This window comes from Mixophyes fleayi, chromosome 2, assembly GCF_038048845.1.
Source record: "Mixophyes fleayi isolate aMixFle1 chromosome 2, aMixFle1.hap1, whole genome shotgun sequence".
NCBI classification, from domain to species: Eukaryota; Metazoa; Chordata; class Amphibia; order Anura; family Limnodynastidae; genus Mixophyes; species Mixophyes fleayi.
The window spans coordinates 144,291,390-144,317,293 of NC_134403.1; the positions used below are offsets into that span (position 1 = coordinate 144,291,390).

The following is a 25,904-nucleotide window of genomic DNA, read 5'->3' on the forward strand; positions in this document are numbered from 1 at the left end:
ATTTAAAGATTACATAAAAAATACCACCCAGTATATGAAATAAGACATAAACAGAGCATCAGGCAGACACAGGACTAGCAATATACAGAACAAGTCAAAAATCTATTTTATATTGCTTTATTTTAGAAAGGAAGATATAGAACTAAGAAGTTATTATTTAGAAAGCCTGTTTACTATACAAGTGTGTGCTTGAAAAGAGTTTTTGACAACCAGGAGAGTAAGAGAAAACAATTAGTACAGTTCTTCATTAATAAAAAAAAACAAACCCAAAAGCTTTTAAACTTTTTCTATCAACATGCTGTTCAATTAGTGTCCGGTATTCTCAAGTAGTAGTAAAAATGTTTCTTTGAAGAATACTGCTCAAGTATTAAAATTAAAACTCATCATTGTAGAAATGTTATAAGGGGTATCACATATGGACCATCCCCTGGAAATAATTGTCACAAATGTTCCTGCAGCCAAATAAATACTGCATGACTGTGCAGAACTTCAGACAGAAAGCAAGTAGCTACTCTGCATACAGACATAGTAAAGAACCTAACAGTCACCGCCATACTATGGCAGTGGCCGCACATTTTACCAATTACGTGGCTGCTATTAAATCTCTGGAGGTCTCCTGCAGTACTCACCACTACCTTTCTGTGCTACAGACGGGAAGATGGGCAGACTGGCAGCTGTGAGAGTATGAGCATGCACGGTTGGTGACCCGAAGATGGGGCAGCCTGTTTGAGAAATTACACTCCTAGGCTAAGCTCTCATAAGACACCTTCCTAAAGTAAAAGCGGGTCTAGGGAGGTGGAGAGGTAGAGAAATGTGAAGAGGTGCACTGCGCAGAAGTTTTAATGTTGCATCAAAGTTCCACCACTTTAGTACCTTCCCTTTCATTAAATAAAGTGTTCATTTTGATGTATATAAATAATGCTCCATTTAGCCTCATTTATGGCTTAAATAATCATGAGAGTGATGGAACATTGTTTTTACTACAGGTGTCAATTTTATGTGTGTGAAGCTTTTTATTACTTTGCTTGGTGGGTGTCTATAAATACTCTGCACTACGGAATTGCCCCATGGAAGCACAAAAAGTGTCCACAACTCTAGTTTCTGCACCGCTCTGATGCGCCTACTCTGGCAGGACTAATACGAAGCCAGTGGAATAGGGAAAGGGGAAAATAAGTCACAATTATGTAAATTTAGATTTACATGTTCTTTAAGGATACAACAGCTAGTATCTAATCTGTATACACACTGCCAACTACTATACCTTCCTGCTCATAGGCTGTCTGTTTCTAGATAGAGATCAACAATCCTTTCTTGTCTGTATTCATCCAGGTTTCTCCTTGATCAGTCACCCAGTGCTACCATCATTTAAATTGTAACATATGACAGCCTATTGATAATGATTGATAATTACTATTCATATTTATTATTTCATAATGGCAAAATAATATAAGGAGTTATAAATACAAAAAAAAAATATATATTTTTTTTCCAGATATTCAGTAGTGATCATGCTTCTCCCAGCCAGTAGCAGATATATACGCCAAGAGGAAAACAACATGATCACATTTAAGGACATGAAGCAGAGTATCATTTCCCCACACCCACAAGCAGAGACACAGAAATCTATACAATATGCTTTACATACATGATTTAATATTGAAACTCCTTACCAATAAATCCTAACTGAGAAAATTCCAGAATCATCCAATCTTCAGAAGATAACTGAAGTGCAAAGTTCTTTATTGTACTGAAATAATTTTGCTTGGCAACAATATCATCTTCAAGCTGTTGCGATACAGGGTGTTAGGAACACAACATACAGCATATTTTATATTTAACCAATGCAATCAATAATTTAAAAAACAGTTGGTGTTTGTGTAATAAACCATAGCCAAAAATGACTTCTTCTATTGCATATACAGTCTTTCTCCACTTCAAGAGTTCAGTGTAGATCCCGACTTATCTATTACTATGAATGATATAAAGCTTTAACCAGAAATGTTTTGCATAACCCCAAACAGTGAAATTGGCATAAAACATGCAAATATCTTTTGAAATAGAAAATCATTTCAGATATAGAGTACTTAGATATCTATTTATATGTTTCTTATGATACACGTTTGTGGAGGCTAGTAGTGACTGGCAGGCTAGCTCCCATTAGATCCAGGCAGACTGGATCAATTAGTACAAGCAGTAGTAGTTAGCAGGCTAGCTCACATTAGATCCAGTCTGCCTGGATCTATTAGTACAAACAGCCACTGTCTTTCCTTATCTTGTCTAAAACATGTGATGTCACGGGATCTAAAACATGTGATGTCACGAGATAGCCCTTACTTATGTTGAGCACTGTGCACTCCATATTAGATGCACATAGTGTACACTTTGATGACTATGTCCAGCAATTGTGGGACCAAGAACCAAATTAAACATTCCGGACCCCAAGACTGAACCCCCGAGGTGTCAGACAGTGGGAGCCCTGTAATGCTCAGTGCAGCTTGGCCACCGTCTTTCATAACCATTTATAACTAGCCATTAGGAGATCTAGGATCTGCTGAATGGTCCCTTATCAGTGGCGCACGCAGGGGAGGGGGTTTCTGGGTCTCCAGAAACCCCTCCCCTCACGAAGTGCCCCACATATTGGCACTGTACTATACAGCAGCCGCGGCGCTGTCAAAGAAACGTCCGCGGCGGTGCTGTATACAGCACCGCCGCGGACGCTTCTTTGACAGCGCCGCAGCTGCTGTATAGTACAGTGCTGCCGAAATGGAGCTGAAACCCCCCCCCCCCCAAACAATCCTGCGTGCGCCCCTTCTTATAAGTGGCTATACAGTAAGAAAGGACTATAAGCAATGATGTTTTAGTTTACAGTCATTTCGGTTTTTTTTAATGAAAAATGGGGTCCAGGAAAAAGACACTGTAACCAAGTGACATCCTGATTGGTTGTTATGGGTTACAGCACTTTTTCCTGTGTACCAAATTAATAAATTCTCACCTCCCCCCCCCCCCCCTTTGCCTGCACATATAATGATATCACCGATTGAGTGGTCAATTGCATGGGATGGGCAAATGGCCACTCAGAGTGCATGGGTTCAGCTGGTAACTGTGTTTCACACATTCTTTTTTATAAACAATCTACCATTTACATCTGACATATGTATGTTATAATACATAAAAACTAACACAACAACATTTACCTGAATGTAATAAATACCCTTCCTCTGAGCATACATCATAAGAAAACAATAGTCTAAATTTTGTTTGGTTCGCCATCTGCAATAGAAGAAATGCAAATGAATGGCACAAACATAAATGTTTCTGCATGGATTAGTATGCCAATAAAGTATATGTAAACATAGACATATCATCCATTATTGCTCCTAAAAACACCAATCCCTCTATAATCCTTAGCTTATTTTTCAGATTTAGGATGTCAGCATGTTTAAATTCCCCTCCCATCTTTGTTGATAGACTATTCCACTTATCTACTACTCTTTTGGGAACGTAATTCTTCCTCAAACATCCCCTAAACCTGCTACCACATGGTTTTGTACTGAACTGGCATCTTGTTCTTATCCTTTTCTTGCTCTGTAGAATGATTTTCTCCTGTAGCTTGTTAAAACCCTTGATATATATGAAAGCTTCTATCATATGCCCCCTCTCCCTTCTCTGCTCCAAGCTATACATGTAGAGGTCCTTCAAGCTTTCCCGTTAAGGTTTGTGATGCAGAACAGGCACCAATTTAGTAGCTCTTCTTTGCACATTATAATATATGTCTCTCTGGAGACATGGTCTCCATAACTGAACACTGTTTTCTAGCTGAGGTCTCGTCAATTACATATAAGTTAATATCACCACCTCTCTCTTCCTGCTACCAATTCCTTTTCGTACAAAACACAGCATCTGACAAGCCTTCTATATTGCTTTACTACATTGCCTGTCTACCTTTACCTGAGTTACGGACTCCTATACCCCTTTCCTCTTCAGTGGTGGACATTTTTTTTACTGTTAATACTACATTTAGCCTTTCGATACTTAAGACCCATTTAGCATTTTTGCCATTAAACGGTCACCACATTCTTGACCATTTTCCCAATCTACGTAGCTAATGAATCATTTTGGTCACCTACACCTAGTGTGCCTACCTGGACATTAACTCCCTCCTGGTAAATCCATGCAGTTTGGAAATCCTGAAAATTGTTAAATTTCTGATACTCTACAATTATTTCCTTTACTCAAGCTAGGTACACACTACACGGTTTTCGTACAATAATCGGCTCAATCAGCCGACATACGACTGCTCGATTCAAAAGTTGGGTCAGTGTGTGTAGTGACACAATGGTCGAAAGTCTGCCCAAATGGACGATTGTCGCCTCATTTGGTTGGTCGTACCGTTTAATATTTTCGTTCCAATCTCGTTTCCGTTGTGTAGTGTGTATAAACTTCTGACCGATCCACAACAGTGAGTACGAATTTACAGTCATTGCTCACGACAACATGGCTGTAAAAAGTCGCTAAAGGGACGTCCGCTCTTCCCTTTATCGTCCTAAACAAGGCTAGGGTGTATGCAGTCCATGGACCGAGCGATCGGACCATCGATCGCATGTAAAATCGCTCGGCATAAAAAGTTGGTTGAAATTTCTGTAGTGTGTACCTAGCTTCAGAAGCGTTTACATTAATTTCCCCACTACTGAGGTCTGGCTCACTGGTTCTTAGTTCCAAGTCAATTCTCGACTTCCAGTTTGCGAAACGGGATTACCCTTGCCCATTTCCAGTACCTCTGGGACTACTCCAGTTAATAGAGACTGGTCGAATACTTCTGTTTATGGTGTAGCCAGAACGCTTTTAAATACTCAGCATTCTAGGATGTATATCATCTGGACCCATTGACTCATTTACAGTTTTGAGAGCTCTGACAGGAGCCTCTCCTCAGTAAATAGACTTATGTCTACCTTCTTTGCATCACAATTCTTTCCTTTTTCATCGACACATTACATATGTGGTGGTAAACGTTTTAGGGTAAGTTTTCCACCACACCCAGATCAAATGTAGACAACGGATTGATTTTCTCTTACTCATTTCCATTTTTAAAGGGTGTTTCCACCCTGTATGTTATTGTTTGCTATATAATCACATTTTAAAGCACCCAGAACAGAACTGAATTATCTGAAAATGGAGCTAATATGAACAGTATTTTAAAAATAAGACAAAAAACAAACAAATGAGAAGCGATTCTTCCATCAATCAGATCAAATTGGCCTTTGTATATGTTGCATTACATACCTTACTCTCTCCTTCGAATCTCCAAATGTCTCCTTTAAATTTGTCATGTCTGGATAATAGGCAGCAGGAGGTGAAATTACTTCCACTAAACCAGAGCCGATTTCTGTGGAGAATCTAATTAAACAGATAAAATCTAGTTATTGACACTGGATATGGTGCAATAGGATATGTCTGCATAAACTTAATGCAAAAAGTTAAATCAGAAAATCTATAAAAGAACTAAGATCTGGGCACTACTTTATCTTACAATCTAATGCAATACAAAGCTATTATTGTTCCATATATGAAAGTTGGTTTTGGCTAATGGTTGTCAGCTCACTTTTTTTTTTCCAGAAAGATCATTTCCAGCATATTTTATGCTGAGAAATAGAAAGTGATCACACAGACCATTGTTTGATGGATCATGTGCGCATTTGAGAATCTGACCCTAGAAAAATGCACACAGGCACATGCCCACTTACTGAAGTGTAGGTACTGCTTACGTACAATGCCGCATCCACTAGTCCTGATTTAGTAAATCACAACAAACACTTAAAAAGATAAAATTTTGCAATAAAATTAAGCAATGTAAGCAAAGATAAAAGGTTCATTATCATAATAGCCATTTTATTTCATTACGATCAACAGTAAAGTATTCCAAATGTTACAATAGGACAACAATCCGAATTGTAAATGACCTGAAAGTAGAATAGTATCACATAAAACCCTACATTTAACAACTTAATTTAATGTAAAAAAAAAAAAAAAGGACAATTTTAATATTTGTTAAGCATCCAGTGAAATCCATGGATACCAGATTGTGAACTCAGAGTATGTCAGATAATGTTCTCGTTTCTATGGAGAATGATGGAGACGGGGAGAATCTCTCTCCGTGAGGCACAGTAAGAGGGAACACAAAGCCAGTTTTTGACATTACTATACAAGAAAGCCTGTGTTTAACCAACCTAAATAGTATTCTTGAAATAATCGCTGTGCCTATTATAAATGGATCATAATTGAACCCTGCACAAATATATTTTACAGCCTGTACTTTTATTATTATTATTATTATTATTATTAAGGTTTCTATGCCATTCCCCACCAACTACAATTGCGACTCCAGTACTTTATGTATCAATTTTCCCCACACCTCCAAGATTGTAAGCTCCTTTGAGCAGGGCCATCTTTAACTTCTGTTGAATGTCATTTTAAGTAATTAATTTGTGCCACAAATCACTTAAATGCATAATATGGAAGTGCATTTATAAATAAATATTATTATTATTAATAATAATAATAATAATAATAATAATAATAATAATAATAATAATAATAATAATAAAGGCGACCCGATATAAAAGGGACTATGAGATAAAGGCAACTTTAGATAAAGTGGTAGGGGAACTTGTTCCTCATTGCAGTGGGACACCATTAGTAGTCATGTTTTCTACCAGAGGGCATCCTAGTAGCTGGACAGATAAGCCACAAAGTTTCCAAGGAACAGTGGGGTCAATGGGCACAATAAATTTTGTCTTTACTTTTGACTACTATAACTGCTCTTCTCTTGGCCAGCCCTATATCTACCTGTGTAATACAAAGACTAGTCTCAGACATAGTAGAACAGACGTCAGATATACTAACACCAAGTTACTCTATGTGATATCCTTCTAGGCCAGCTCTTTTCTTTGGAATTGGTTGTTATTTGGGTTTTAGAACATAAAAAATAAAAAACAAAAATCACAAATAAATCCTAAAATTTCACAGCTTAGACAAAAAAAACAGTCCAGCTCATGGAAGCAAGGGGAATATGTTCTGCCTAATCAGACAGCCAGCCAGAAAAACCGAGCGGATGGGGGAGAATGAAGACGTGATAAGATATCCAAGTTTCCCACATTTTCCTGAAATTAACCTATTTTCCAAATCACAAGGTGATATCAGGATAATGTTGCCTCTGCCAAAAGGGCTTGGACATAGATTAATTCAAAGCCATCAATGTAGACAAGTCTGATCCCATTATTAAGTATATAGGGACAAGTTCCAAAAGGTCCAAAAGAAATAATGGATTATGCAGAGATCATTATTATTTTGCCATTGGAAACCTACTCTGGTAAGGGAAGATTTAAAAATAGGGGGGCAGCTAGTTTATGTGGGGGAGCTTAAGGAATATCTGGAATAGAAAGCATCCCAAAGACCCAAGTAGTGGCAAAGAGAGGGACATACAACATGTAGATGTTGGTAAGGATGGATATGCATGAGAAGATCTAGTGGTCTTGGGTGACAAGACGGAGTTTCCACAGTAATCCACCATGGCTGCTCCAGTTTCCAGCCTCCAAACTGCTCCGGCTCCTGACGCTGTCTCTGGCCTCCACGCTGCATCGTCTGGTCTGCCTCTCTGGTGCCCCGCTACGCCTCCTCCGTACACTGATGTCTCCGTCGGGCTGCTGTCTCCTGTGGCTCCGGTCGGGTCTCCACGCTGTCTCCAGCCTCCACGCTGCTCCAGATGATGTCTCCAGCCTCCATCCCTCACCGCGTGTGTCCTGCTCCTCCTGACGCCGTCTCCTGCTGCTCCATGGATGCCGCTCTCCTCGCTACTTCGCACCTGCTGCTGAACTGAAGTCACCACCAGCTCTCTCATCCTCCCAGGTCGCCTCTGTGCCCTTCTCCCACTGGGTCTCCTCTGCTCACTGCCCCCACCACTAGACCTCTCTCGGTCTCCCTGGTTGCCTCTGTGCACAACACCTTCCCCCCCACCTTGGTCCTCACATGGACACACTGCCACTATCTTGGGCCCAGACCTAGTCCTATCGGCCCACCTGTACTCTGGACCCTCCTCATACTTCTGGCCCACCTTTACTCAGGACCCTTATTCTGCACCTAGTCCTTTTGGCCCACCTGAACTCTGGACCCACCTAGTCCTTTTGGCCCACCTGAACACTGGATCTACCTAGCCCTTTGATCCACCTAGCCCTTTTGGCCCTGGTCCACCTGAACTCTTGGCTCTCCTGCTCCCTGGACCTCCCTCACCTCTGGCCTTACCGATCCTGGATCACCTGCACCCACATTCTCTCCGGATCTCTCGTCTCAACTGAACTCTGGTCCCTTCCACTCACTGTCGCTCTGGCGACTACCCGTGATCTGCCTGAACTCGCCTGGTTCCTGAGGTCTCCTTCTTCAATGCATGGTACCTCTACACCTGGTCCCTCACCATATATTTCTCATTTCAACTTACCATTGGTCGCCTTAACCTATGTTTTATTTTAAACTCATTCCACTGTATTTTATTTCATTGTATTTTATTCCAATTTCCCTTTTGCTGCCCTCCCTCTGTGTTTCTCCCTCAGCCCTCCCTTGTCTCTCATCATGCCGCCTCGCTCTTTTCCTATACCCATCCCCTCCCCCAGACCTATCTCTCACGGTCCCATCCCCCACCCACCCCTCGCTCCATCAACCCTGACAATCTCATCCATATCTCCCCTCGTCCCTCCCTCCCTTTTTCGTGTGCCCTCTGGAACTCCAGGTCTGTCCGTAACAAATTGTCCTCCATCCATGCCCTCTTCATCTCCAACTCTCTCAATCTCCTTGCCATCACTGAAACCTGGCTCACTTCTTCTGATACTGCCTCTCCTGCCGCTCTCTCCTATGGGGGCCTCTCTTTCACCCACTCCACCAGACCAGACGAGCGTCCAGGAGGTGGAGTGGGCCTCCTCCTATCCCCTAACTGCACTCTTCGGGTCATTCCCGCTTTACCTTCCCTCTCCTTTTCCTCCTTTGAAGTCCACTCCATTCAACTCTTCTCCCCCATCCACCTCCGTGTCTCCGTCATCTATCGTCCCCCTGGCCCTACCTCTCTTTTCCTTGACAACTTTGCCGCCTGGCTCCCCCACTATCTTTCCTCCGGCCTGCCTTCCATTATACTTGCCGACTTTAATATCCCTATTGACAACTCTTCTGACCCAGCCACCATCAAACTTCTCGCCCTTTCCTCCTCCCTGGGCCTCACTCAGTGGACCTCCTCCCCCACCCACTGTCTTGGTCACTCCCTCGACCTTGTCTTCTCTCACCTCTGCAATCTCTCTGACTTCTCCAACTCTCCCTTCCCTCTCTCTGACCACCACTGGAATGCCCTGCCTCGCTTCATCCGTCTCTCTCCCACTCTTAGCTCCTTCAAACGGGCACTAAAAACCCACCTGTTCCTCAAAGCCTACCCACCTTCCACCTAACCCCACCTCCCCTCCTTTATACGCCAACTCACTCCATCTGTACTTGTTTTGCTCACCCTCCCTTAGGATGTAAGCTCATTGAGCAGGGCCCTCCTCCCTCTTGTGTCCTTACCAGCTCTTCTGCTCCATCTCTACCGCATTAGCCTGCTTGGAGCTCCTGAAGTGTCAGTATTTTTTGTTTACTGTTCAGTAATGTAATACCCTGTACGGTCTACTGTTTGTGCATTGTACGGCGCTGCGGAACTCTTGTGGCGCCTAACAAATAAAGGATAATAATAATAATAATAATAATAATCTCTTCTCCTTCACTCTGTCTTCCTCCCCCGCCCCCTCCTCGCCTAAAGCCACCCTTACCAGGTGCAACCTTGAAGCCATTGACCCCACCTCCTTCTCTCTTGAAACTCTCCCATCACCCCTTCCCTCTCTGGCTTGCCCTGATCAAGCGTCCTCTCTCTACAACCACTCCCTCACTACTGCCCTGGACACTGTTGCCCCGGCCTCTTCTAATCGCCGGCGTCGCCTTATTCCCCAACCCTGGCACTCCAAACTTACCCGCTCCCTCCAAATGTGCTCTCGCACAGCCGAACGCGTCTGTGTCAGGAACCCCTCCAACCAGAACAACACCACCCGGAGTCTACTCTGACAGGCAGGTGTTCACTGGAGCCCCTAGTGGTGGGGACAGACTTGGCTGCAGACTACAGAGGGTCGTGTGATGTGTACCAGCTGCGGGGAACCCAGAAGCAGAGGGCAATGGCAGGCAGCAAATTCAAAGAACAGGCCGAGGTCAGGGGTCACTTGCTAGGAAGAATCGTCAGGAAACACACCAAGGGTCGAGGTCACGGGCAAAACAGCAGAAACGGAGATATAAGCCAAAAGGTCAAGGGCACAGGCAAAAGACAAATCCAGGAAACAGGCAGGGGTCATACACGGCAGGCAACAATCCAAAGGCTTGACACCAGGAGTACAGCAACAGGCAGCAACACAGGAATCTGGAAGCTATAACCGGCAGGGAGGCTAAGCCCCCTCTGCCTTAAATAGTACAAGCAGCCAATCAGAGCCTGGCTCTGAAGTCACACAGCCCCCTGCATAAATTAATCTCTTTCATTAATTAGCCCGCAGGCTGGTGGGGCCAATTTGCGCACGCGCCCGGCTTTCATTCATTGCCGGGACGCGGCGCTGCGGGGAAAGCGTCAAGCGCAAAGGCAGCGGCTGGAAGGGACGTCCCGGTCGTCAAGATGACGGCCGGGACTTCGGGGAAGCCAGGAGACGAGTCAAGGGGGCGGTGAGTGCCGCCTCGGCTCGTAACACTCTGGAGGAAATCTCGTTCCCTGGCGGACTTCCTTTACTTTAAATTTATCCTCTCCTCTTTCTGTTCTGCCCTGTCCCTCGCTAAACAATCCTTCTTTAAGTCCCTTATCTCTTCTCAGTCCTCCAATCCCCGCCGCCTCTTCGCCACATTCAACTCGCTCCTCTCCCCCCCTACCACTGTCCCGCCTTCCCTCTCTGCTTCTGACTTCGCTACCTTATTCTCTTCCAAAATTGAAGCCATTAGACGCAACATCTCCTCCTCCTATCCCTCTCCCACCACCCTCATCGCTTCACCTCCCTCCATTAACCAACTGTGGTGCTCCTTCACCCCTACATCAGGTGAAGAAGTTCGCTCCCTTATTCTTTCCTCTCCACCCACTACCTGTCCTCTTGATCCCATCCCCTCTCACCTCCTTCGCTCTCTCTCTCCTACTGCCTGCTCTTACCTCGCACACCTCTTTAACCTATCACTCTCCTCTGGCGTAGTCCCATCCTCATTCAAGCACGCGCTTATTGCCCCTATCCTCAAGAAACCCAATCTTGACCCCACCTCTCTTGCGAACTACCGCCCTATCTCTCTTCTCCCCTATGCCTCCAAACTACTTGAGTGGATTGTCTGCAGCCGCCTCACCAGTCTCCTCTCTGACAACTCCCTCCTTGACCCACTCAATCCGGCTACCGCCCCCCCTCCACTCCACCGAAACTGCCCTGGCTAAAGTCACCAATGACCTCCTTTCAGCCAAATCCAAAAGGTCACGTCTCCTTACTCATCCTCCTCGACCTCTCTGCGGCCTTCAACAACGTGGACCACCCCCTCCTGCTGCAAACTCTTCTCTCTCTTGGCCTCTCTGGTTCTGTCCATGCCTGGTTCACCTCATACCTTGCTAACCGCTCCTTCTCTGTATTCATGTCTGGTTCTTCCTCCACCCCCTCCCCTCTCCCTGTAGGAGTCCCCCAGGGCTCTGTTCTCGGCCCTCTACCCTTCTCGCTCTATACTTCCTCCCTTGGTGCTCATCTCCTCGTTCGGTCTTCAGTATCACCTTTATGCGGATGATATTCAGCTCTACATCTCTTCTCCCGATCTTTCCTCCTCCCTCCTCTCTCGTGTGACTGACTGCCTCTCAGCTGTCGCCTCCTGGATGTCCTCACGCTTTATTAAAATTAACATCTCTCCCCCCTGACCCCCCCTTTTTTCTCCCTTGTTATTTACAATGTATGTTTTTCTTTTTTTAATGTACCATGTAACCAAAACGAAAAACTTTAATAAAAACATTATTGAAAAAAAAATAAAAAAAATTAACATCTCAAAAACTGAACTCGCCCAGACTTCCATCCCACCATGACCTCTCTATCATTGTCAATAACTCCACTATCTCCTCTGTCAGCCAACTCCGCTGCCTGGGTGTCACTCTTGACTCCTCTGTCTCTCTTTTGCCCCCCACATTCAATCCCTCGCCCAAGCCTTTCGCTTCCAACTCCGTAACATTGCCCGCATCCGTCCCTTTATCTCTCAGGATGCCACCAAAACTATCATCCATGCGCTCATCATCTCCCGCCTCGATTACTGCAACCTTCTCCTTACTGGCCTCCCCCACTCCCACCTTGCCCCCCTCCGCTCTATTCTCAATGCGGCTGCAAGACTCATCTTCCTCTCACGCCGCTCCTCCACTCTGTCTCGCCTTACACTGGCTCCCCTTCCCCTACAGAATCCTTTTTAAGCTCCTTACCACCACTTACAAAGCTCTCTCCCAGTCTACTGCCCCTTATATCTCCAACCTCCTCTACATTCACACTCCTGCCCGCTCCCTGCGCTCGGCCAATGATCGTCGCCTCTCCTCCACACTGATCACCTCTTCCCACTCTCGAATCCAAGACTTCTCCCGTGCTGCCCCCTTCACTGGAACGACCTTCCTCGTTCCATCCGTCTCTCTCCCAATCTGTGCTCCTTCAAACGGGAACTTAAAACTCACCTGTTCTTTAAGGCCTACCAACCATCCATTTAATCTCTTATCTCTTCTGCTCATCCTCCCTTGACCCCTCTTCTCTCTCCCCTTTGATTCACTGCTCCCTTTTGACTTTGTTTAACCTCCCTTAGGATGTAAGCTCGAATGAGCAGGGCCTTCTTCCCTCCAGTCTCCATACCTGTTCTTCTGCTCTGTCTCTACTGTATCTGCCCTCCCGGAGTTTCTGAAGTACTGGTACTTTGTGTTTATTGTTCTGTACTGTTCTACCCTGTATAGTCTACTGTATAGTCTACTGTTTGTACTGTGTGCGGCGCTGCCGAAACCTTGTGGCGCCCTACAAATAAACAATAATAATAATAATAATAATAATAATAATAATGTAAAGAGGAGTATCAATTGCCATTAGCAGAGACAGATAGACTGCCTGGGAATACTTTAAAGCAGGGTTTCCCAAACCCAGTCCTCAGGGCTCCCTAACAGTGCAGGTTTTCTGGATCACATGTGACATAATTAGGACCACCTGTGGATCTGTTACAATGTGTCAGTCAGTAATGAACACACCTGTGCTCCAGCAAGGAGATATGGGAAACCTGCACTGTTAGGGAGCCCTGAGGACTGGGTTTGGGAAACCCTGCTTTAAAGTATTTGGCATCCCCAGCCCTCCTCTTAGCTTATGGCTAGAGAATGAGACAGTTTATTCTGCTGCACTTGTCACTCCAAACAAAATAACGTGGAGCTCTCTGAAACAGGTTAATGTCTACTATATGAAGACTGATCAGAAATACTCTGAACAGGAGTTCAGCCTCCAAAACAAAGATTAAGATTTCGGTCAGTTGGACACTGCTCCTTTTAGGTATGAATCAGTCGCCAACTAGGCCAATTAGTTAAAACTTGATCCATATAAAACCATGAAGAACATATGCCAATACTGAACGAATATGGCTTTATTAAAATTCTTAAGCCTCTAATTCCTGCTAAAGGGATGATGTTTTCTTCAAAAAGTGGAATTGTATTCATTTTAATAAAAAAAATTGCAATTATTCTTACACAGTTTGTTTTGCGGCCATATATAATGGATATGTATGAAATATTTTACTAATTAAGTTAGATTAAATAGTCAGCATTTCAACAGGACAGCTCAAATCCCCACCAGACATATTACACAAACTTGCCAACCTTTGAAAATGTAAATCCGGGAGATTCCGGGCAGGGAGCGTGGTTGGAGGGCGGGGTCAATCACGCTCCCTGCGACAAAATGTCGCTTTTGTTGCAGGGGGCAGAGCCAAAAAGATGCGATTCGCCGTGTATCGCGTCATTTTGACGAGCAAGTTGCAGTATGCAGGTTACTTGCCTGCTCTCCCGGGAGTCCGGGAGACCTACCTGAATTTCGGAGTCTCCCGGACATTCCGGGAGAGTTGGCAAGTATGATATTACATACTCTGCACAGCTTTAGCATCCTTTATCACATGTCCTGGACAACAGGCTGTTTGAGTAGTTATGAAGCCCTCTGGTTAGAAGCATGACATAATTTGTGGCAAACAAGGAAATATATATTTTAGATATAAAACAGATATTAGTGTAGGGACGTACAAATATTACCACTTTTGACATTGGATTGCAAGCTTAAATGTTTTAATCAGAATAAGAATACCTCAAATCTTACTTTTGCTACATACCTACATATTTGCAATAGTAAGGCTAAGTGCTGACAAGAACTGTGTTTTTGTTTTGTATCCATATAGGGGCTTCATACTGCCATGCAGCTGGCACCCTGTAGAGTCTGGGATTAATTGAGAGCTGGTTTATTTCTTTTCTACTAGATTTATAAATATGCCATGGCTAAACAGAGCTAGTAGAATAGATACAAAAGGTTTCCATTTGGGGCCAGTATAGTTGTCACAAGATATGAAGGAGGAACAAACATGCATTATAACAATAGCTAGTAACTTTTAATGTCCCAACCAGGGCCGGATTAACCCTAGGGCTAACTGGGCTACAGCCCAGGGGCCTCGGGCATCCAGGGGGCCCCTTGAAAGTGCTCAGCAGCAGTATTGATCGGTCGGGGGCGCCTCCGGCGCAATCAATGCTGCTGAGCACTTTCACTGCGGCCCTTCCCCGGCGTGCTGTAGTCTCCTTACTGAGGAGATCTCGTGAGTCTCACTCTCACGAGATCTCCTCAGTAAAGAGCATACAGCGCGCCGGGGTAGGACTGCAATGCCAAGAGAAGGAGGTAAGTGCCTTGGGGGCGGCTCGGCTCACAGGGGGGGGGCTGCTCGGATCACAGGGGGGCCCTCACGGGGGAATGAAGGCCCCCTTAGCCCAGGGGCCTCCATTCCCTTAATTCGGCTCTGGTCCCAACTGTTAACAATAAAATTAGTAAATCCTGCAAATTATTTGCCATTACAATAAGAGCAATGTAGCACAAGCTTGCTCCATGAGGGCCACTTTTTCTCTAATTAGGCAGTATCCTAAAAATCATTCTCCCCAGAGTAACCTTTCAACCCATTTCCTATGTAAGGTGCTCAAAAACGAATGCTTCAATAAGGGAGCAAAGTAATTTTGCCTGGAGAGTTTCTTTCATTTGAACCACTTGAAGTGTACCTCCGATTAAAAGAACTCCCCACTGTGTCTCAGTCATACAGATGTTATCATGTAATAGAGAGTTATGTGTTACAAATGGATATCAATGTAGATACAATATATCACAGTAGGGAACACACTGTTATGAAAAACACACAGCGTTATAATACAAATAATATGTGGACAGTAGAGAAAACCCCATTAAAAAAATGATCATCATATCTGGTGGCAGTGCCCCAAGCTTGCCCCATTCTGGTTGGAGCGAAGGGACTTCGCGTCTCAGATTCTGCAGGTTGACATCCCAATCTCTCCCAGATTTTTCCTTCTCCCACTTGGATTTCCATCCGCTACTACACATCAAACAAAAATGTTCCGCCATATAGTTTCTGCAGCGCTGTGTCAAATTGCCACTAATTGGAAACAGTCCACCGTGCCTACTCTGCAGGCAATTATCAATAGAGTCTGGCACTCATACAAAATGGAGTTTATGACATGTATACTGCGTAATACTTCTAAATCATTTAACAAAATTTGGGCACCGTGGATGTCATTTTTTCAAGTTCAAACTCCTTTTGCCATATGACTCCCCTACAACACTCCACTTGATATCCTTCCTCGACCCTTTACCGCCTCCCCTCCCTTCCCCTTCTTTCTTTCTCCTGCTTTGCCCCTCTTTTTCTTCTATTGGCGGTTTTGCCACACCGCCCCCCTAGTCTATCTGGTTTATCTCTCTCTGACCAGCTTTTCTCCGTTTCCTCTCTCTTCTCTCCCTACAGTTAAAATTTGGTCAATATCATGTTTCTGTTCTGTATGATATACACTGAATGTATAGGTCCTTGAACTTGTTTGACTTGACTGTTACGGATACTGTATTGGACTGATGCTTATTTTTGGCCTTTCAAAAATAAAACTTTAAAAAAAAAAAAAAAAAAAAATGATCAAATAATTAACAATGACTTTTAAGACATAAGTGTACTTTATTGTCAATATGCTGGCTAATGAGGATATTTTGAAAATACATGCTCTCTGTATATACACACACATAAACAATATGCAACAAATTGTACTTACTCTTTTTCTAAGCGTCCAACCACATTCTGCACATATTCAAGGTCTGTCTGGAGAAATAAAATGTTTAAGAAAACCCTTTAACTGGAAAAATGTCTAATAAAACCTATTGTTGAAAAAGAATGTTTAAGAAAGAAATAACTTTTACAGTCATCCAAAAATGGTGCATGTGTTGCACGGCAAGCTTCAGATTTAATTGGAACAGTTAAAAAATGAGTCAAATCATACAAATAAAAACATAGGAACCAACAGATGGATCAGGAAAATGTAACAGAGAAACAGATTGGGGAGAGGTCATTGCATACAGCAAAATAGCTTTCAAAACATTGTCCATGAGTGACTTCCAGTGATTGATAGCAGAACATTGTTCTATTTATTGATACTCTTTATCCAATTACTAAATAGTGTACATGGTGCTAAAAATCAACACAACTCAATTATTTAGTTCATTGACACATATTAAAAACAGTTTGTGTTTAAGGATATATAAAAAAATGCAACAAAGCCAAATGTGTTCACAAAAGCAAAAACAACAAGGGAAAGAAAGAAGGGTTCAAAAAGTGAGAGGAGACAGAGAAGGATGGATTCTTGGGCTGTACATCATAATAAGATAATTAAGTTTACAAATAAGTTATAATGACAAGTGCGTAGATAAATGTTGACGAGAAGCTCAAGCAACACGTTATACAAAGGATACTGCTGTGAGGACAGGGACAGGGAGGGACTTTACATACAACTGTATATTAATGTTGGCCTCCCCTTAGTTCCCCAAACAAACTGAAAACATCTCTCTAGTGAACGGATCAATTTGTTAACATTTTATTTTGTTTTGTAGCACTAATAATAATCTTATACAGCTTATTTTTTTGCTGCATGATCAAATGCAGAGCTGCACAGGAAAGCAAAGCACAGTTGTGATGTGAATACCTTAGACACTCTCCTCTAATGTATGTCATATGTTTACCACCATAATGGGACAAAGCAGCCTTTAAGTCTTTGCTGATCCTGTCATTACTGTAAACACATTCCAGCACCCACTATGTAAGGTACTGACACAAAGTGCTGCAATGTAAAATGGCGTTACCCAGAAGTCCTTTCTCCTAGATTGGAGAGGCTCATTTACAATATGGCTGCTTCAGTTAATCTTTTTCCTCGCCAAAAACATAAAAATAAAGATATTAAATCTAAACTAGGAAATAGACAATACAGCTTTGGATTTTTTCGTGACACGTTTGTATAGATTATTTTTAATAATAATAATAATTAAAAATTTTGTTCATGTTCATTTTTACCATTATATATGAACGACACACTAAAATAATACATATAATATTAGAAGCCTGTTAAAAAGATGCACACAAAAAAAATAAAAAAAATAAGTAAAATAAAATAAAAATAATGATTGTTATGATGTGGTTACCTCTCCAATGAAGACTACTATAACACTGTCGAGTTTTTCTGCTGGAGACAACCTATCAATCAGGGAATGCAGAGTCTCAGTCAAATAAGACTTAACTTTCCTCTTTACAGTAGGGATGCCCATAACAATTGACACTGAAGTAAAACAAAAATATACATTGTTTAAAGTGCCATGTTACTCCAAATAAACATTTTCTGATTCAAACTTATACTGACCCCACAACGTCAGATCTGGTTGGCCATTTAGGTCAATTATTCTGCCCAATCACAATCCCCTCAGGAACAACAGATAGGAAAAGGTGGCCAGTGTTTATGCTGTCCTAGGATAACCACCCTGCATGGGCTTTGTCAGGTCTACAAGCATTCAGATGTGTACAGCCATGGCCGCTCCATGCTTAGTTAGAGATAGGCAGCCTTCACAACATCTCTTAAGATCTAATTAAGGTTATGACCTGTGATCCACTCAATTCTCAAAATAGTAAAGTACAGTATATCAGGTGGTGGCTATATAAAAACAAACGTATACAGACTATTGTTTTACTGTAATCAGGCATATATATGCAAAGACATGTTTGAGGTAAGAGTGCATGAATATGCATATACGAAGGGGTGAAATTCTGATATGAAATGGAACTGGGTCTAAATAATGACCTACAAACCTGACTTTTAATAAGCTTTTGAGCATTTATATAAACTAGTACCACAGTGTCAACTGTACATGACCCTTATGAAAATTACCCCTGCATGTATATCAGATAAATACTCCAAAATGGTGTTGCTCTGTCCTATAGCATTAATTTGTGTTGATTGGTTTCCATCTACCCACTCAGGGGGGATTTTAAGTGAAATTTCTCTGAAAGCTTGTAATATCTGGAAAGTTCCTTACCGAGGGCCTGATATAGGCCACTTGTGCTACATAAAAATGCAACTTGCATACAACTGCGCATGTATGTAATTTGCAGCCTCAGGGTGAGTTGAGCATACTTGCTCCCACTTGTGCTTGGAGTGTCAGTTAAGGGGTGTCCACATGTAAGATCAGTACAAGAGGGGCCTGGAGATACAAGTCAACTATGCACTTTGGCAATACATCAGATTTTGACTTACATGTATCTTAACATACATCTTTATAGGGGGCTTGTCCCATAGGCCTGATGAAAAAAAAAAATCGAAGATGACAATGGAATCATGTGTAATTTTAAATCTAGATTTTTGGTATGTCCAGCGCAAACAAATATGTGCAACTCAAAATTGAGCCACAGAAATATAGAAGTGCATGGTTGAATTTGTGTGTGTACATAAAAGTTTCAATTTTCAATAACAGGCCCTAAATTTAGAAAAGCAAGTAAGGTTCAGTTGCATGTATGTTTATTATGCAAAAGGAGTATAGAAGTATATATAGAAGTATAGGACTATGGAGGCTTGTCTTGACTTGGGTGGAATGGTTTATGCATTTTTTGTACCAAAAAAAGAAAAAAAGAAATTTATTATTTGCATGTTTTTTTTTTTCTTCTATTGATTAAGGGTGCAATGGGATGCAATTTTGGGCAGCAGATCATGTGACAGTAGAAAAGAAATAGGTGAATGAATTTGCAGTAGATTCAGCTAGATAGTGATTGACAAAAATTTTGAACTCCATTCAACAAGCGAGAGAGGCCTGACAACTTCCAAAGAAGGAAGACTTTTAGAAACTACAGCACAGAAATTGGGTGATGACAAAGGAAAATTCCACTTGCTCTTAGATAAAAAAAAGGGCCACATCAGTTGCTACTAGCTACTGGTACAGCACTGAAAAGTAGAGGATTTAGCAACCTGGATACACAACTCACACTGCAGAAGCTTAGCCAAAGGTCCAAAAGCATCAGTAGTAACAAAGATCTCTCTCACCAGAAGCCAGTTTATAAAAAAAAACAAAACAGGGTATGAAATGTAGATAATAAGTTCTTATTTTACCTACTAATAGTGGTAGTTGGTCTTTACACTTTTAAGGGAAACTACTGTATGTTACAAAAACACACAAATAGTTAATTAATAGATAAAAAGACACCAGAATCCATATAATATTAGGCAGTTTTGGGTTACATGTTTATTTGGGAAAGTCATACCTCCTGTTCTTCCAAGACCAACCTGCACAGCAGGCTGAAGGCTTCCTTCATGGTTTAATAAATGAGGCATATGGTAGTAAATATTTGGCACTTGTAGGGATTTTCTGCTAGTTAAGTCCTTTAACAGTTTCTGAGCTTCATCTGGAAAAAAATAAAAAACAAATTAAAAAAAAAAAAAAAAAAAAAAAAAAAAAAAAAGACAACCTCAGACCAAAATTGGTTTTCCAATATTAACAAAGGAGTTCAAATACATTTTCAGTATTACCCTTACATTCCACTGCAGCCCTGTTAAATATTACCTCGCCATTCTCCTACAGACAACTGAAGCCCCTCCCACATATTTAGGACAGTGTCCTGATGGGATCACATAAAGGTCAAAAAGCAGATTCTGAAGGCATGCGAGTTACTATAGCACAGTGCAAAGTCTGCCTAGCTGTCAGATACCGTCTGTTGGTTTAGTTAGAGGAGCGCCTTTCTCCTAACGTTATACTTGCCTACTTTTGTAAAATTGTTTCAGATAGATTGTGCAAGGAACACCTAGCACGACAATTCCTGGTAACACACTTTATTCACTGAGAGGAGGTGTGCAGCAAGAAAATGGCTGCCATGCTCCACAACACAGATCTAGTCATATTACTTATACTTATCCCCTGTGTTTCCTCCGTGGCGAGTGGAGAGTGATTATGTGAAAAACGTCATCACGTTGTGCTACGTCTACGGCTTACAGGAGAATACCAGACTCTCTCAGGGGTGTCTGGGAAATCAACCAGACATTTCAGTAGAGTCAGCAAAAATATGAATTAAAGTCTCCTATATATTTTATGTTTATATAGTTTAGGTTTTCCATTCAGATATTTAAAAGTGTGACACATGTTCATAGAATGACAAGCAGGTAACGTTTAGTTACACGATTACATAATAATATAATAACTGAATTCAGGGGTGCCATGAAAGCTGAGGGTCCCCCCAGTATAAAATACCGCAATGAAAGGGGCTCCAAAAATCTGCTGTACCACGGCCCACACTGCATTTAAACACACAGACAATAGTTATTTTGTAGTAGAATAGTATGGTATGATTGGTTACTCCTGTGTCAGTGACATACATAGAATAAGACATCTTTAAAGAATGGACTTGACCGTTTATGCCTACAGGGAAATCCTCCTGTGTGTCACAACAAAGTCACTGGCCTGTATATAATGTGACATCTGCGGAGATGCACAATCTGTAGCCAGTATACACTACAGAGACTGCAGGCAGACAGCGACCTGTTTCTCAATATTCTGTGCAAAGAAAATATTTCTCCCACAAATATGTTAGATTTTTTTTTTTTAAATGAAGACAAAGGGGTAATTTATCATGTGTGATTTTGCCGGTGGGAAATAAAATTATATATAGAGATCTATATATCTGTACATATATCTCCTTTTGATATCTTTTGATAAGTATTGATTTTAATTTTAACTTTCTACGTCACCGCCCAACATTATCCTTTTTTTGGATATAGTATTGACAGTTTCTTAAATTGGCAATATGAATTTTTAAAAGTGCTAAGATAAGGAGTACTGCATAGGTTTAAAAATTTCTCAAAATGTACAATTCTTTAAAAAAAAAAAAAAAAAAAAAAAAAAAATCAGAAACATTAGCAACACTTCATTTTTCATCATTTCAACAACTCTTGGTATAGTACGCTGGCCATTGCCGGATAAAATCTGCCAGATACTCTATGCCATGTTAGTTTGTTATTAAATGCATTTATGAGTTCTCTGAATGGACATTTTTGCGCAAAAAGAAACGGCACCTAGACATGCCCTTAGTGTTTTATCTATCAACAAATTTCCATGATCACTAGATCCTACACTTTAGAGGTTTACACATTCTACAGATAAGCAATCAATTTTATCTGCTCTAAAAGCATGTATCAGAGGTTGGAGGACAAAAATAAGTGTAAATTGTTCACAGCAAATTTCTTATAATTGCAAGCACAGTTGGGGACATTTATGAAAACTGTTCTACAGATCAATAACCATAGAAACCAATCTGTTTCCTAGTACAAAATTAGAAAATGAAAGCCAATGTCTCAATGGTTGCTATGGGTTACAGCACCATTTACCAACAGATCCCTAATTTACAGAGCACAGCCTGCATTCAGCATTGCAAAGTTACTATAAGTACAACGCCAAATATCCTGTCAGTGTATGTAATGTGCAAAAGACAGACAGGTGTTTTTACCTGAAAAATTACTTAATGCATCTCTGCTCCCATTCACCTCAGATACTGCTCTACGGAACTGTTCCAGAATAGCATGGAGCTCCGACGAGCGCTGTAGAGTTCTATGTTCAGCAATACGTAGGCGTTCCTTCAGAACATGAAATTCACGCTGATAGGCAATCAATTTCTCTGCAGAAAGAGAAAGAACAAAAACTTATTGAATGATCAGAACTTTGCTTTTCATGGGTTTACATTTTCCAAAGGAACATACAGAGCAAGTGAAATGTGTAGCGAGTTCTCTTATTCATCACAAGTGGGAAAAATCTGCAGGTGTTTGCCACTCTTGCCCCTGCCTGAACCAATCACCCCATGCTCTGCACCCAACACAGGGCAAGGGGCGACTGAAAGTCAGGGGTAAAAAGATTGTTGTTTTTCATGCAGACACTACAGACAACAAGCACATTTCTATCCAGAATTTGAGTTCTGCTCTTTCAGAACATTTCCTTTTACATTGTCTATTCATTTTTACTACTAAGAAAACGTAAGATTATTATTTGCTAACTCTACAGATTGCTCTAACATTGCCTTGTTCTTAACACTTTATGATATATACCCAGCACCATTTCTTAATGGATCTCTATTCCTACAAACAAATTTGTACATTAACTTTGATTTTCCCTGTTTGCTCTACAGGGGACACAGAACATACTGGACAGATTTCATAAGTACCAGTTATACTGCATCAGGTATTCTATGTAAGTCACTAATGCTCAGGATTTAATAACATTAAAGTCCAATAGGGGGTTTGCTTCAAGTTCCCAACCAAATTAAAATTTACCCTATTATGCGATATGCCAGTTATTTGCCAATGTTACACTTTTTTGTTTTGTTTCAGAGGTTTAGAAACATACACTGTAAGCAGTATCAAAACAAAAGCCAGTTTCAGCTCAGCTTTCTGTGATCAGCAACCTTTCAGCTCACCGATAAAGCCTGCAGACCAGCATTCATAGGGCTTTCAGCATCTATGTAGCACCAGGATTGTGTCAGCTGTCTACATAGGCTTCTGATGAGTGTCTTGTGAAACCATCATGACTTAATAAATTAAAAAAAATAAAAATTGTGGTAATACAGGTTTTAAAGTTGTTCTATGCATGCAAACATAATTACAGAAGGCATTGCAGAGTAGTTTTACTGTTCTCTATTGTGCTAAATTACTTCACAACACTTTCTGAACTGTAAGTGACAAATAAATAGACTATATAATGACCGTATTCTTTCTGTATGTGTGTTAACTATGTGGTCCTTATATGTGGCAAAACTACATTTTTTGCACAGTGCAGTCCATTCAAAAATTATGTTGAGAAATTCAGGAGGAATTGGTTACAATTAATTTATTTTTTTCTAAAAGCGGTTTTTCAAAAGTGACCTTTGTTTCACTTGTTGGCTAAAGTCTAGATCATTCTAAATGATATCACTCTGTTAATGGGCAGCAAAAAAAAATATTTTTTTATTATTATTGCAGTACTGTGTTAGCCAAAAAAATCTATGATGTTGAATACTTTTGTGTCAAAAAAAAAAAAAGACAAAAATATTATAGGAGTGATACCTTTATTGGCTAACCCCCAAAAATTATGGAAGAGTAAATGTCCTACGAGTTCAGAGGTCCGCACTCTGCTGTGGGGTGTGAAGTGTGTCCATGTAGTGGGTCATAAATCCAGGTGTTAGATTGAGTCCTTTAGTCAATGATTGGATCCCCCCGTACACATTTCTTGATGCAACAGTTCTTAAATGTTGTGCCTTTTTTTTCAGTCATTCATCTGAAAACTTGGCTGAAGAAGGGGCCTCTGTGCTCTGAAAGCTAGCAAATATTATTATTATTATAATAATAATAATAATAATAATAATAATAATAATAATAATTAGCCAATAAAAGGTATCACTCCTATGATACTTTTGTCTTTTTTGACACAAAAGTATTTAACATCATATAGACTCTCTTAATGGAAAAGACAGGCTTAAAATAAAGTAGATGCTCTTGTTTTGTTGCCAATGATTTTCTGTAAAGCAGAAGCTTTGGAGTGTGGAAAGAGGATTTTACATTCACACAGTTAAAAATATCCAAAAACAACTTTATTCTATATAACTTGAAAGGAGGGGGAACACAAAATGAAGTGTGAAAGTGTAAAAAAACTTACATTTAGTTAAGTGAGGTACATTATCAATCCAATGTCTTTCCCCTAGAAGCCAACATGCCTTAAAGCTGCACTACCACATAATGGTGGAGAACATTTCATTTTGCCACTTTATACTGGATGCGGAGGGGACATGTGAGCGAGATCACAATTTAGAAGCAGCGATCTCCATGATTGAGGCTTCCGATTTGTCCTTCCCTTACACCCAGGTGGTTTCAACAGTGGTATATCAGTTTCTATAACTGGGTTATAGAACCTGATACACCAGGCAAGCTTCACAGGCAAGGATATTGCTGCTAGTAAGATTGCACCTAAATCAACCATTTATCAGATTATCAAGAACTTCAAGGAGAGGTTCAATAGTTGTGAAGAAGTCTTCAGGGCGCCCAAGAACGTCCAGCAAGCTCCACAGTCTCCTAAAGTTGATTCAGCTGCGGGATCTGGGCACCCCCAGTGCAGAGCTTGCTCAGGAATGACAGCAGGCAGGTGTGAGTTTATACCAGGCAAATCCACTTACACCAATCATAGACTACCATTCACACGTAAGGACACTCGTCAAGTGTCCATTATTCCCAATATGGTTTACTTTGGTCATAGAGCCTTCAGCATGTTTAATTAGAAATAATCCAGATATCCATAGGCTAACACTACATGAAAAAATAAACATTATGAGCCTGATGTAGAGTCGGACGCAAGTCCAACTGATCAGTGCAGATTGCACTTTCAGTAAAGGATCCGTCTCAGTTTGCGCTCAGACCGAGATGGATCTGTCCCTTGCATCTCTCTGCGCATAGAGAAGTGTAACGGGGAAGGTAGTGGGCGAGCCTAGCAATGTAATGACGTGTTCACGCACTTTACAGGCTATGCTGAGTTGAAAGCAGCTGCAGATACATCTCCTAGAGAACTATGTTTTGCGGGTGCTTTCTGCTGGAGCAACAGACCTGCTGTATTAATAAAAGAAATTAAAAAAGGTGTGCACCCCCTCCCAAACAGCATAACCAACCCTAGTACTGTGTGTGTGTGGGGGGGGGGGGGGGGGAGCACATTTTTTTTTCCTACATTACTTTATTTATTCACTAATGCTTTACAGAGCTGCTGTGACTGATACACTTAACTGTATCATTTACAACTGCCCATAATGCAGATAAAGAGATGTGCAATTTGCATAGTATTCTGAGTTGCACAGATATAAAGAACCATGTGACTTGGAATACTGTGTAAATTACGAAATGCAATTTACACTTACGAGTTAAGTGTAAATTGCGTCCAACTGTAGTTAGGAATATGGGTATTTAATAGTCCACCAGATGACAAACCCTATAATTTCTCCCCTTAATTGACTCCCTTCAAACTAAAACCCATATATAATGTTCTCAAAATCAACCATCAAATTGCTACTTTTATCTGGTCAGAGAAAAAAAGCTATCATTAAATTAAAGTAACCTCCACATATCCAGCCTCACACCTGGTACATTTCTGAGTTTGGATGAGGGACCCTTCTAAGAATTCCTCACAAAACTTCCTGGTCACAAGACAAAACAGACCCTCTTGGGATAGGGGGGCGGGGAGGATAGGTAGATT

General features: G+C 41.3%; 1 protein-coding gene across 4 annotated transcripts in view; it reads right to left on the reverse strand.

Moving 5' to 3' along the window:
- MGAT4A (alpha-1,3-mannosyl-glycoprotein 4-beta-N-acetylglucosaminyltransferase A) overlaps nucleotides 1-25,904 on the reverse strand; it is a 66,233-nt gene that overhangs the window by 26,339 nt on the left and 13,990 nt on the right. For all 4 annotated transcript variants that reach the window (XM_075200141.1, XM_075200142.1, XM_075200143.1 and 1 more), the window contains 7 exons: nucleotides 22,153-22,320; nucleotides 19,921-20,061; nucleotides 17,820-17,953; nucleotides 16,403-16,449; nucleotides 5,281-5,394; nucleotides 3,195-3,270; nucleotides 1,671-1,785 (listed from right to left, as the gene is read on the reverse strand). In XM_075200141.1, coding sequence (XP_075056242.1) covers nucleotides 1,671-1,785; nucleotides 3,195-3,270; nucleotides 5,281-5,394; nucleotides 16,403-16,449; nucleotides 17,820-17,953; nucleotides 19,921-20,061; nucleotides 22,153-22,320 — 795 coding nt within the window. The remainder of the gene's footprint in view (nucleotides 1-1,670; nucleotides 1,786-3,194; nucleotides 3,271-5,280; nucleotides 5,395-16,402; nucleotides 16,450-17,819; nucleotides 17,954-19,920; nucleotides 20,062-22,152; nucleotides 22,321-25,904) is intronic.